Source organism: Pleuronectes platessa, chromosome 15, assembly GCF_947347685.1.
Source record: "Pleuronectes platessa chromosome 15, fPlePla1.1, whole genome shotgun sequence".
NCBI classification, from domain to species: Eukaryota; Metazoa; Chordata; class Actinopteri; order Pleuronectiformes; family Pleuronectidae; genus Pleuronectes; species Pleuronectes platessa.
Genome location: NC_070640.1, coordinates 11,861,464 through 11,874,882, shown reverse-complemented (window position 1 = coordinate 11,874,882; position 13,419 = coordinate 11,861,464). Strand labels below are relative to the sequence as shown.

At 40.1% G+C, this 13,419-nt stretch overlaps 2 protein-coding genes across 3 annotated transcripts; both read right to left on the bottom strand.

Moving 5' to 3' along the window:
- Window positions 1-454: 454 nt before the first annotated feature.
- Window positions 455-5,486, bottom strand: LOC128457007 (uncharacterized). The gene is made up of 5 exons (XM_053441481.1): window positions 5,364-5,486; window positions 3,698-4,016; window positions 3,245-3,552; window positions 3,036-3,131; window positions 455-1,475 (listed from the first exon to the last, which is right to left on the bottom strand). The coding sequence occupies exons 2-5, from the start codon at window positions 4,004-4,006 to the stop codon at window positions 1,316-1,318; spliced, it is 873 nt and encodes a 290-aa protein (XP_053297456.1). The 5' UTR covers window positions 4,007-4,016; window positions 5,364-5,486; the 3' UTR covers window positions 455-1,315.
- A 2,215-nt stretch (window positions 5,487-7,701) lies between these two features.
- tmigd1 (transmembrane and immunoglobulin domain containing 1) lies at window positions 7,702-13,391 on the bottom strand. 2 transcript variants are annotated; one of them, XM_053441522.1, is made up of 6 exons: window positions 13,368-13,391; window positions 9,599-9,683; window positions 9,179-9,463; window positions 8,519-8,806; window positions 8,320-8,423; window positions 7,702-8,228 (listed from the first exon to the last, which is right to left on the bottom strand). In XM_053441522.1, the coding sequence occupies exons 2-6, from the start codon at window positions 9,660-9,662 to the stop codon at window positions 8,217-8,219; spliced, it is 753 nt and encodes a 250-aa protein (XP_053297497.1). In that variant the 5' UTR covers window positions 9,663-9,683; window positions 13,368-13,391; the 3' UTR covers window positions 7,702-8,216. The 2 variants fall into 2 exon arrangements, with proteins under 2 accessions (XP_053297497.1, XP_053297496.1); XM_053441521.1 differs by lacking the exon at window positions 13,368-13,391 and adding an exon at window positions 12,338-13,319.
- Window positions 13,392-13,419: the final 28 nt, after the last annotated feature.

Below are 13,419 nucleotides of genomic sequence, written 5' to 3'. Positions count from 1 at the left end.
AGCCGAAATAATTGGATTGATTGCCAATTTGTCAAAACTTTACTCCACTGTTGGGTCCTTCATCGGCCATACTGTGGCCCTGGTGTTGTAGCCTTTAAAAGAAATGTGTTTTGAAGCCTCAACTACTTTAATTAATTTGATATCAATCAACAAATCATTAGAAGCCCCTACAAAAACGTTATACCCCAGGGCCTGGACGGATGTGTCCGGCAATGATTAGGGCAGCAGTTTAAATGCACTTTAGAGTTTATTGTTTATTGATATCAATGCATCATATATTTAATGTTTTCCATTCATGTGATTTAATATTGAATGAAAACTTCTGTGTCATCATTTTGTGAAAAAAATACCAAGAGTTTCATCAGCAATGTTGTTGACAGGAATTGTGTAAATGGTTCAGATTACACATGTTGCAATAAAGAAAATAAGGACATTCACATTTATGTTGATGGAAGATTACAGATTTTATTTTATTTTTCACATTAAAACACTGTCTCTATGGCAGAAGAGACGTTTTGCTTCTCTTGAGGCTGTTTGCTTGACAGTCTCTACATAATTGACCTGCTGGATGTGGCTTCATAACATCATCATCATCATCAGATAATGAGCCATTACATCTTTCTTATCACATTACAAGATGATTTATACGAATACTGTTGGTGCATGAATCATCCACAGGCCACCAATAGTGTGGAACTCTACCTCAGGGAAAGAATATAAAAGGGAAAGAAACATACAATTCAAATCTGTCTATGCTTATATACAATGTCCCCTTTCATAGAAAATACACTTCACAATTTGGTATAATCCAATGAGATATAAAAAAAGGCATAACAAATGTTAGTAACATCATTGCATATGTATAAAGTACAGGAAAGTGGATCTTCCCTCAGTCAGTGAATCTAGTGTTTGTTCTGCAGATACAAATTTGGTCTCATGCAGCGTTTCTTTAAAAGTAGATTTCAGAAACTAGAAAACAGTTTCGATGCAGAGTTTGAACACAAATGACATTATTAGTTTAGTGAAAATGTAACTAAAGACATTTGGTTGTAGCAGCTATGACACGTACATACACAATAAAGAAATCTCTTTGGTAGCTACAATGAGGATTATTTACCCACAGCTAGCTAACCTGAGACATGTAAACTCAAGAATTACATACTATAGATATACTGTAGATACAAAAGGTGCTGCTAACTACACACAGCTTAAATATAAAAAGAGGCCATGTAACAGTCTCCCAGTATCATCTCAAAAAGTGTAACATGGCTACAAAAGGTCCTGTGTTTTACGTACACACACACACACACGCAGCTCAGTTGGGTTTGCGAATGGTGTTCACGGCTGTGTGGGCCCAACCTCCCAGTTTGTCTGACAGGTTGCTGGCTCGACGGTTGAGGTTTGAGCAGCTGAGTTTACCACTGGGGTCCAACTTTCTGATCAGCACTCCTCCACTGCGCCCCCCTGGACCGGTCCTGCAGGGAGAGAGAGACAGAGAGAGGGTGAGGGGACTATTTCTCATGGACATTAATACCAATGTGAAATGAAATCATGCACCTATGCACTTCTCTCCTCCTGTCAAATGTATTAAATTATTTCACCGATGTTAAATCTGTCTATTCTTTCCTTTTGGTTTATGGTTGGTTATATAACTGCCATGGACCTTTAGCCAGAACTGATTTTTTGTGTATAGAAAGTTGTTATATTAAGTTAAAACAATAATAATTATTGATTGTAAGTGTACGTTGTGTATTAGTTTTTAGCTATGAGCAGTGAATGAAAAACATGTGATGAACAGTGAAACACATTGTGTTTGCACAATGGTTTATATTGATACATTTTCTTTATTTAGCTATGAATACAAATTATATTTAGATAATAAGAAATATAATATTCTTGCTCAGTCATATATTATCATAGTTTAAAATACAAAACTTCTAAAACAACGCAACATTTATCAGTTTTAAAGTCTATGTATGGTTTTGATTGGTGTTTACTACGATTTCCTATTTCTAAGGCTTTCGAAAATTTGCAGACACCCAGATAAGTATTTAAGAGCTGGCAAGGTAACACGAGTCGTTACCTAAAGCAAAAGGTATTAGAGGAAGAAGGAAATGTGAGCCTGGCAGAGGAGAAGAGCAGCCTTCACTTGGACAAAGCCAGTTATTCATAAAAAGCTTTTCATCGCAACGGGTCAGAGGTTTTAACGGTTTCATACGAACAGAAGTTCATGCATCAAGCCAACACTCTCATGCCACAAAATTAGTTAGACTCAGAACATATGCTTCCATATCGCACGTTTGTGTTGATGTTTGCATTTACCTTCTTCCCTACTCCACAATATGGGAATAGTTGAACTGCCTGTTGTAGGAGGAAAACAAACTTGTGTATAAATACCCAGGAGATAAGGTGTGGATACAGAGAGGGAAGCATGTGGTTTCAGGTTTTTCCCACTGATAACAGACAAGGCCACTGATCATGAGCCTTCCTGCCTTTAGCAGAGTATCCCATTCCTTATCGATTCCTGAACATTTTAAATGTCAACACAGGAAGTGATGAAACTACCCACTAGCTCTCACAGTACATTTTCGTCATTTCATCTGGCTCCAGTTCCCACACCCCTTCCCTCTCCCTGTCGACTCCCCCCCGCTCACTCCCTCCTCATCCGAATACCAGAAACAGGGACCCAGTTTTAAACCGAGGCGGGAAGAATGTGTTTCGGGGGGAGGGGTCCTTAAGACCCACAAGCTGCACAGCAGAGTGGGATTCTTTGGGTGGGAGGGCGAGGAGGCCGTTGGATTCCTGTGGTGGCCTCTATGCAGAATATGTTTGAACGATGGGATATGGCCCAGTGGCTTCCTCAAACACACGACAGTCTGAGCGACACATGCAGAAACAGTTAAACAGTGTTTGACCTGCTACTACTTATCATGCATTCTCTACAACAACAACAACACTTCTGAGAAGTACAAGAAACCAACACAGCTATTTTGAACGACAACATTTCTTTCTATACATCATGAGGATGCATTTACCTGTTGTCTCTTCCAATCATGTCATCAAAGGCCTTGGACAGACGTTTGAGCCTCCGGAGTCCACTGGACACAGACTCTAAGTCCTGGTCAAATGCTCTGTTACAGCAGAGGAAAAAAAACGCTCAGAGCAGGAAAATCTGCTAAGAATTAAAGCTACAACAATATGTATACATGTGACATTGCAGCAGGTAAATAATAAAAGGACTCACTGCCTCTGATTCTGTGTGTTTGGGGAGGCAAAGGGACTCCGTAACGCAGCCATTCGGACCAGCTGCCTCCGGCCTCCTACCGTCTTCACCCCGCGGACACCAGCCTCAGGGGTCTTTCTCCCTTTGGAGCCTGGAGTGCGCCCAGGGGTGGCTGATGCCCTGGGGGTGCGTTTGGGGGTCGCACCCCTGCGAGGGGTACACCTGGGAGTGCGAGGATTTGACACACCAGCTTCTTCTTCGATGCAGGACTGACCAGGGGTTGACACCAAACACTCCTCCCTTGAAAACTCCTTAGTCCTCTGCAGCCTCTAAGAGGGAGGGAAATAGGACACAAAGGAAAGATGATATTGAGGAGGAGGCAAATGACTGATAACAGCGGTTGATCAACACTACATCAAAATTAAGGACAAAATAATTGATTGACGTGGATCCTAACACACACAGCCCATGTACCTGGTACACGTCGGTGATGGAGTTCCGGGCACTGCGGGTAAGCTTGCGAACCGTGCCGGTTTTTGGAAGCTCCTTCAGGGTTTCACACGTGGGCTTCTCAGGGAGGGAGCCGGCCTGGACAGTACGTAGCGGGAGCCGCTTACGCAGAGACATTCGCAGAGAGTTGAGTGAAGACGAGGACCGAAGCTTACGGAAGCGGTCCGGGGCATCGGGGGAGCCCTCGGCCTCGTCAGACTCATCCAGGACTGTATGTGCACGCCACACTCCCACCACGGCTCTACCAACTCCATCCATGACCGAGGACGACATGCCGACTGAACTGAAGCACAAAAATAGAGTCTATGACAGTGTATTTGAAAACAGAGGACTTGAATGATGTGCAGCAATTACACTTTCAGAGATATTTAGTTTCTCTCTGTTTATCATTAAACTAAATATCCATAATATTTTTTTGAGATTCAGCCCCCCAAAATAATATAATAAAAGTAGAGGGGGTATTGATTTGTGCTCATGCTGTAACATATTATATGGTGCTATAATGAACCTGTTATGTTATGACTCATTTGATCTAATCTAATTTGTGTGGTTTTATCTTAAAGTGAACTCCCTTTAAGCTTTTGTTACAGTTATGGCTGAACAGAAAGATCCGTTGCACATCTACTGAGAGGCACACTTGTAAGAGAAAGGGGAGTGGACACAAAGTTAACTGTTTGCAGTGGTTTGTTTACAAGGTTGCGGTGGTACACCTTCATCAGGCAAACATCACAAATAAATCACAAACAGTTAAACAGTGTGTAGGAGTATGATGGCTCAAACATATGATTTCTATTTGGTTTTGATTTAGGAAAATAATTTGACAGCCCCTCCTCTTTGCATGGCGACCCCTAGTTTGGGAGCCACCATTTCAAAACCTCACATTCCAATCCTGATGGTCTCCCTTTTTTTAAAACATATGGTCTGACCATAAATGCAACGATAGATTCATCAGTGATAATTATGATGAGTTATAAATTATAAATTAAAGAAATAACTACAACATGCATTTGTATGAAAGGGTTGGGGTTTAAAACAAATTGAGATGTTATTTTTTTTCTATTGAAAGTTCACGAAATAACAAGTAACAGTGAATCAACGAAAACGATTCAAAGACATGTTATTGATATGTTTGCCACAGCGTTGCACATCACTGAGGGAACTATTGAAATAAAATAAGCTAAATGTGATGTATAAAAGTAACTGCGTTTAAACACGAGGTGATAACACGTCACACTACATGTATAAAAGTAGATGCAAAGCAGAAACAGCTACATATTAAGAAAAATACAAACTGAATTCATTCTTTATTGTTCTGTGTTTATTGTTAGATGAGGTTTTCATGCTCTGCCCGTTTGAACTTAACCAACACGTCTCCATTGAAAAACACCGAGAGTAGCAGTGATTTAACGGTATTACTGAACTTAAATCACATTAAGCGATAACGAAGTTTTACGGCAGCAAATGAAAGAACGTCGATAAACAAACGGAGGTTTGTTCCTGAGAAAACACGACGATCAGAAGTAACGACGTTAGCTCCTTGACGATAACGCGAAATTGGATTAACGTTGAATAAGTGAAAATAAGATAAATAGACGCGGTTAAATAACAGCGTCGTGTGTCGTTAGCTCACCTCGAAGTTATGATGCTCGGCTGGTCTTCTTCTTCTTCTCCTGCTTCTTCTGCCTGTTGCTCTGTCTTTCTTTCTCTATTTGAATTTGGCGGCGGACACACACAGGTTCGCAAAACCACACACACACACACACGCATTAACCACGCCCGTCACGCAAAGGCCCCCAAAGTGACGTCATACGCTACGTCTCGGAGGCACCATGAGGACAAGTTCCTTAAAAGTGTCTGATTATATAATGTGATTAAACTCATTTTGTTCTCTAATTTACAGATTATAAACTAACTAAATTCACTGACTGAGGGAAGATACACTTTACTGTACTGTATACGCATGCAATGATGTTACTAACATTTCCCCCTCATTTGATAATAACACAATTTATTGCAAGAATGTAATGAGGCTACATGTTCTTATTTTGGACAAACAATTTTATCGTATCAATGAATTTGTGTGTCTTAAAATAAATCAAAAAAAATTACAGTCCAGCAATAAAGCTTATCATTGGGAAGTTTATTATGTTTCATCTTTATTGGCTTGACGTGAGAAACATGTTGATTAAAATTGGCTCGAGGCCAAGTAATTCTGTTTTTGAATTTCAGCTTACTGAGAAATGTTACAAATAATTTGTGTGTACAATTCATAAGGGAGACACAATGTGGCAAACACAATCTCACATGGTCCAACACAGCAGAGTCCCCAAGTCAAGGGGTTCATGTCTATTGTTATTTTACTGTGTGGGATTGTCTGAATAATCTTTCCTGTTATTCATTATATTACTTTCCTTTTATTTAAAACAAAAACATATGAAATCTTCCTCCAAAAGTACCACTGCATATCACCAAATCCAAATTACATTTAGATACATTGATACTGATGTCATCAACAATATGTTAATATTTCATCATGTCTTTATTGTCTATTGTTCAACTCTATCTCCCTCTCTTATCATGGCACTCACTATAAAATCATTAAATAAAGAAAGAGACAGTCATGCTCATATGTTACACCATTTACATAGAAAAAAGATTATTTGTCCATTGTCACAGACAGTGAAGCTTTGTCATTCACTCACATTCATATTTAATAATGTCTCTGCACATTTACACTAAAATATCATCACCATGGAGAGGAAAGGATTTAAAGTAAAGTGTCCAACAGAGGTCACTGTAGACCAGCACGTGAACCGCTTCAGAGAACAAGTACATTTGGTCTATGTCCTCTTTTTTGTTTTAGTCTGAGGTACTTTAATAAAAAAAGTGTTTTTGTCTCATGAATATCGTGATGACCCTGTGTGTGGAAAACAACTTTTAACATGACAAAATGGGCCGCTACATCTGGTGTTAGACAGTGTTGACAATGTTCCCAGCATGACAGCAGAGCTTAATTACACATAGCAAAGATCAGTGTATTGAGATGAATAAAGACGGACATTTTATCCATGTCTTCACAGTCATTAGTTTGAGTTTGTTCAAAAAAGTCATTAGTCAAACCTTCATATCCTCATTTTGTCGTATTATCCCACTGCAGGTGTGTTCGATTTACAGCTCCAGGCATTACCTGGCAGCTTCTTTATTTTCACAATAAAAGCTGTGACTCAGACAATAAGCCTGACTTCATATTGACTTAACATCTGCAATCCTGTCAAATGTGCTCTCATCCCTGATGGGAATTGCTCTGTTTTATGTGTTTTTATTTTATTGGTTAAGAATGCAAAGACCTAGACCTTGACCTCCACGACTTGGTAGTCCCGGTCCTTTTTGTCTCATTAAGAGTAAATGTATAACATGATTTTAACGAGCCTCGATTGTATTGTTGAGTCAGGAGCTAAAGTTCAGATGTGAAAACTACACACAGAGTTTTTGTCTCTCTGTATGTTCTATGATGAACATGCATAGGACAAAACTGTTAATTTGTAACAGTTTGAGATATGTCTCTGAAACCTGCCCCTACTTTTACAATGAAAGTTCTTATTCTTTTAAAAGAGAAACTACTTTTCTTTTGGATTATAATATGAGTTAAGCTAGATTGAGGCACAGCAGACAGACACAGCATGTGGAGAAAAATGACCAATACACTTGGGCAGGATATATGCATCTATTATACATTAGCAATCAGAAAACAGCAGTGTTGAATATGTATGTCAATCTGTAAATTAAACCCCTCAATTAAAATAAGCCTTGAGGGCAACAGTAACACCACATATCCTGCCAAGTGTCGAATAATGTTGCTCTGCAATTTTAATTCACTGCCGTCAAATTATATCCTCAATCTCTGAAATCACTGCTTTTCTGTTCCCAGTGGGGTCTCCACATTGTCAGGGAGCTTTCAAGCTTGGTGTGGGAACAAAAGTACTTTTATTGCAAAGATGTGAATAAGGATAAAGATGATGGAGTCTTAAAAGCTCCCTTCTGCATCACAGGGTCAGGGATCATCACAGTATGACAAGTAACCAACACAAAAGAATCATCTCAAAGCTCAATGTTGAGCATTTCCTGGATTCCACTGTCATTATCAATGATTTCATGACAAACATTACAGTTGACAGCATCACTTATCAACACGTTACATCTCTAGTTTGAAAACTACACATGGTTTTAATGAGGATTTCTTCTCCCTAGCTGTTTCCCTTTGATTCTAGTATTTATGCTTGATGCTGGCTCTAATGCATTGGTCTCCAAACTTTCAGCAAGAAAGAATATAAGTGCATTTCCTATGATGTTCAACCTTTCCTCTAACAATGTCAAACATAATCTAAAATTAAATACTAGGCCTACGTAGATGGGTATTTGTGGAGAGGTGCGACGTCTTCAGGGCCTCATTTGGTGAAGTCGAGAAGACCAGCTGTTTTGGACACTACTTGCAGCACTGCCAAGAGATAACACGTATCAGTGGGTTCAGTTTGTAATGAGGCACGAGCTGATCACTGAGTCATAACTCCATGTGTTTTGTCTGTTACCTGTCGGATTTTACTCCATCGTGAAATCACGGCAAGAATGGCTGTGAGGCACACCACCACCACCCCCGCTATAATGGGCATCAGCGGGAACTTCATGACCTTGTCTGCAGATGAGGAATCATCAGGAGATCATCAGCCCACTTTTGGTCGAATTCATCATTTCAGTAAAATGACATCATTATTGACTGTGTGAACGGACCTGTTACTGTGACTTGGAAGGTCTTGTTGAACTCTCCATAGAGGGGAGAATTCGCCAGGCACCCATACGAGGCCGCGTGCAGGCTTTTGTCCACGCTGTTGGCAATCAGTTGGCTCGTAACGCCGTCATCGGTCAGCGTGAAGCCGCCTGCTAATAAATCCACTGTGCTTCCATTTACTGTCCAAACCACGGAGGAGACTTGTGGATTGGCCAGGATGTCACACTGCAGGACGAGCACTGACTCCTCTTCCACGACGAGCTCCTCGGACCCCATGATCGGCGGGGGGTCTGAATGGGAACATAACAGGGAAAAGGTCAAAACAGATAAAGTGCGGTCTTAGAAACACTTTTGATTATAGTTTTTGTTTTTAAAGATAAGTGAAGGTGTATCTTGTAACATCTTTAGCCGCTAATGGCATGGCTCCACGTGCTGGTATATCTTATATAATATCTGTTGTAATACTGAGTGACAACAATTTTTTGTTTTATTTAAAGACTACTGACAGGGGCTAATCAGATTGCCCCTTTGGCTGGTGCCCCCCTGGCCCCACCCCTGGATCCGCCCCTGCATTGGCATCCCTTGCACAGCAACAAGTCATTTAACAATAAGAAATGTGTTATTTAAATTAGTAATCTCTGCATTTATTTAGAGGGACTCACATGTGACGTTCAGGGTGACTGAGTCACTATCGGAGGCATTGCTGCTCAGGTGGCAGGTGAACGTGGCGCCGTTATCTTCTTGGATGGCAGGTGTCACACATACTCGGCTGCCATTCTTTTTATTTTCTTCCATCAACCTGACCATGGCGCCATTCCTCAGCCACACCAGGCCTTCGTCGGGCTCAGAGTCGCCGTCAGACAGGCAGAGCAGAGACACAGTCCCCTCCAGCTCGATCTGAATCACACCCTCACTGCCCACAACTGAGTCAGACTGAATCCTGACGCCTTAGCAGGGATGGAAGTTTAAGGGGTCAATACGTGAAGCTGTAAAAACTCAATTTACACAAAAGGACTGGGAATAATTTAAATGAGAGTCAGATTAATTGTAGGTGACCTGAATCGCAAATCAGAAACAGTTACCTAATGTCTGCGTTGCACAGAAGAGGAGCAAATGGAAAAGATGGGGTATGGACATCAGCTTCATTTTACTGTTGTGCGGATGAACCTGTTAATAAAGCACAGATGATCAGAAAGAGCTTTCACAGAGATTTAATGTCAAATTCTCATTACCTCCGCCAAGGAAGCTATGTCTTCATCCCTGTCCGGTTGTGTGTTGAATGGTTTCCCAGTGAATACGTTTTCTTTCATCTTTCAGAATTAATAAACTATATTTCTCTTTCAGTTTATCGAAGTTGAGTCCAACCTTAATCGTGTGCCTTCCTTTAATAACCTAAGCAATGGACTAGGTTTGCAAAAAATAAAAAAGGCTATCATTCTTCTTCTGTATTTAAAATATTCAAAGTATGACAAAAGATATGTCAAGATTACCAAACAGCAGTTAAAAACCACAGGATTTGTGACAATCCTTGTCATTGAGATTTTTGTTCACAGTCCTACCGATTAAATTCTCCCCAGTGTTTCAATTAATTCAGACATCTGTTTTTCTACGAAGACACAGTTTGTATTCTACAGACAGACTCAATATCAAAATAACAGGTGTTTTCTTTAAGATATCATTCGAGTAACTTGTTCCTCTTTTATACGTTTTATTTAACAGCACACTGCCAACGCTCTGGACTCATAAATGCGCTACATTGATAAAACTAGACTATAAAAAGTACCTATAAAACTAATGATATAAGACACCTTATTTGTATTCATATATAAAGATCATACAAATGGCTGAGAGGTTCTTACCTGACAGTGTTACTTTTTCCTAATTCTTGTCTGCGTGTTATGCCTGATGTCCCCTCAGTGTGAATATGAAAATGTGGAGGACTTTCTACGTCTTCAGCCGCTCTTATATGCTTCACAAAGTCGATGAGGACACTTTTATAACTTCCCTCGCTCGTTGTTAAATGGCCTTCTCATCATTCCAGTTGCCCGCCCCTGTCAACACCCTTTTAATCTTCTCACGTCCCGTCTTTCTCTCGCTCTCCCAGTTTAATGTGTAAGCACAAGGAAATGTTTTTTTTTATTGGCTGTAGTCATAATAATGGTAGTATAATGTCTTGGTTGTTGAGGAAAGGATTTATTTAAATGTTTTATCTATAGTTTCAGTTGTTAAATGATTGTATAATGCATTGATAGTTTTGGTTTAAAATGATATGTGCTTTTAAATTTGCATTTTATATTTAGAGTGAAAAGTCTATTTAATGTAAAGATTATTCTACTTGAGGCCACAAATGATAAATTCCGACCCAAAGCCGAATAATGATCCATGTCAATATTGGTAGAATTGTGGTATTTAGAAATACATAAAATAGTACACTGTCCTCCGATAGTCCACTGGTTCAAATTTGTATGCCTCAAGTGACATGGAAGCAATATTCTACACCACTTTGACTGCAGCTTTTAGAATGAGGTTTAAATGGTCATAGGAATACATCTGAGCAAATTTAATGGATTATAAAAATATAATTATAGTCAGATCTGCTCATTTTTTGATAATGGGGCAGTGATATTAAAAGCCTATTAACTATTAGGCCTCCACATGGTCTGAAATTAATTCATTTGTGTTTTTCTTTTCCAGATGTCCCTCCAGCTGCAGCTGATGCTTTTAGACTTTAGATTATTTCTGTTTGTCTAATGTAGTTTATTCCTAGTTTGTGACTCACGCCGTTCTGCTGTCGATGTGTGAATGTGGGATTGTGTACGTTTGGTATGTCTGTTATAATGAAGCCAGATAATTAAAAGTTAACCTGGGTATATTTGGCCTTGAAGCCCACTGGGGCAGTGCTTTGCCTCCTGACAACCCAAACCGACATGTCAGATCAGCTCAGTCCCCTTCTGCATCATCTCAGCAGCTGTCTCACTCTGGCCAAATGTGAATTAAACAGCTGGGTTTCACCATCAGCAGCAACATGCGGCATCATGATCGTACCAAACCTTATTAACATCAAAAGTTTTCCTGCAGAGCAAAGGAGCGAGCTGCCTCACACACATGATCAGTAGGAATGTAGTGACTGTGTACAACAGCCGTTCCTCTCTCCCCCACTAGAGAGAGACGTTGATCAAGTGAAAACAGTTTCTTCAGCTGCAGTCACTTGTAGGTTCAGAGTGTAAGGTTTAGGTGAAAGGGAGCTATTGAGAGAAATTGTATATGTTTTCACTAGTGTTTAATCATCTAAATTGTACGATCGGTTGTTTTCTGGAATTTTTACTCTAGAATGGGCCCATTGTATTTAAATACTTGTTTATTATTATTATTATTATTACTATTATTATTATAAAACGAAACACCAATTTACCTTTTATATCCTTCATGTTTGGAAGGGGAGGGTGAGGTGAGGGGTATCTGACATGCTTCAATGACACACTTCACCACTAGATGTCACTGAATTCGACACACTGCACCTTTAATGAGTCTCACAAGATATGAATTTAATCATTCATGCTTCAGCGTATCTCGGTGTGATGTGTATTCACACCCTTTATTTCATTAATTTAGTTATTGAATATCTGCCATATATGTATACGAATGAGCCAATGTGAGAATACACCAGGGGAACGTCTGGGAAATTCACAGCGAGTGAGTGGGAATGTTGATCACATTGTAACAGACATTCACACATATGTGAAAATGTCCAGACTGAATTTTCTGGATTCTTGCAGAGCTCATGTCTGAAAACGGCTTTAAAATGTAAGGCCTGTACCTACCTCCCCCGATTTCCGTCTTTATCAGCTTATTATACCTGCTCTCTTGACTGAGCATAGGGTTCCTTCAAAAGTGAATTTTAAAGCATTAGAAGCACAGGATCTAAAAAAAAGTTTGTTGGTAATATTCAGCCTTGGACAGCTTCTACTAACTGCTCTTTAAATCAAATCTGTGGGATCAAAGATTAAAGGTTTGCAGCTATTGCAGCACATGTCGGAAGAATGCGTTCCTTATGATGTTGCACAAGTGTCGAGCTTGTAACCCGCCCCTCCACATACACACCTAAAGTGTCTTCAGCTTTACTATCTACGCCGATCGCTGCTTGTGTCCTCCCTTATACTAAAGGTCAACAAGTGTTTGATCGCCTTGTCTTTACAACTGAATTAGACTGACGGGAATTGGGCCGATGCTGTCTTTCCAAATGAAACATGATCAACTCTGCACTTCCTGGTTCTGCCTTTTTCTAAGTTATAAGCTCTGTCGGGGGGAAACAAATTTACGAATGCAGCTGGTGAGCATGTGACTGTGTTGAGGATTGGCAACCCCATGTCAGTGGTCAAAGTACACTGAGGGGCAGATATGATAAGTGGATACTACTTTTGCCAACACAAACACACAAATGTAACCATAAAACCTGTTGGTACTAATCAAAGCCATTAGATAGATAGTTAGATTACTTTATTCATCCCCGAAGGGAAATTAAATCGTCTGGATGACTGTAATGGTAATTTTTTTAGTGTTGATGCCAGAGCTGCTTGTGTACAGCGTGCGAACAGGCATTCCTCGTCAGATTACTGCTGAACCCTGCACACACACACAACTAACCTTATTAAGATCACTCACTGGATCACTCGCTCACTCACTCACTCACTCACTCACTCACCCTCTGTATCCCCCTTGTCTCATATCAACACCTCCTGCATTCATTCTCTCAACTCTCTCCTCCCCCCAAACCACATTATTTAATCAATAACATTGAAGAAGTGCATGTGTTGTGTTTCTAAACCCAGATAGGCCGACTGACCCTCTTACCGTAGCTCTCTCTGTTCCCTCCTTCCCTCCCTCCCTCCCTCCTTCCCTCCCT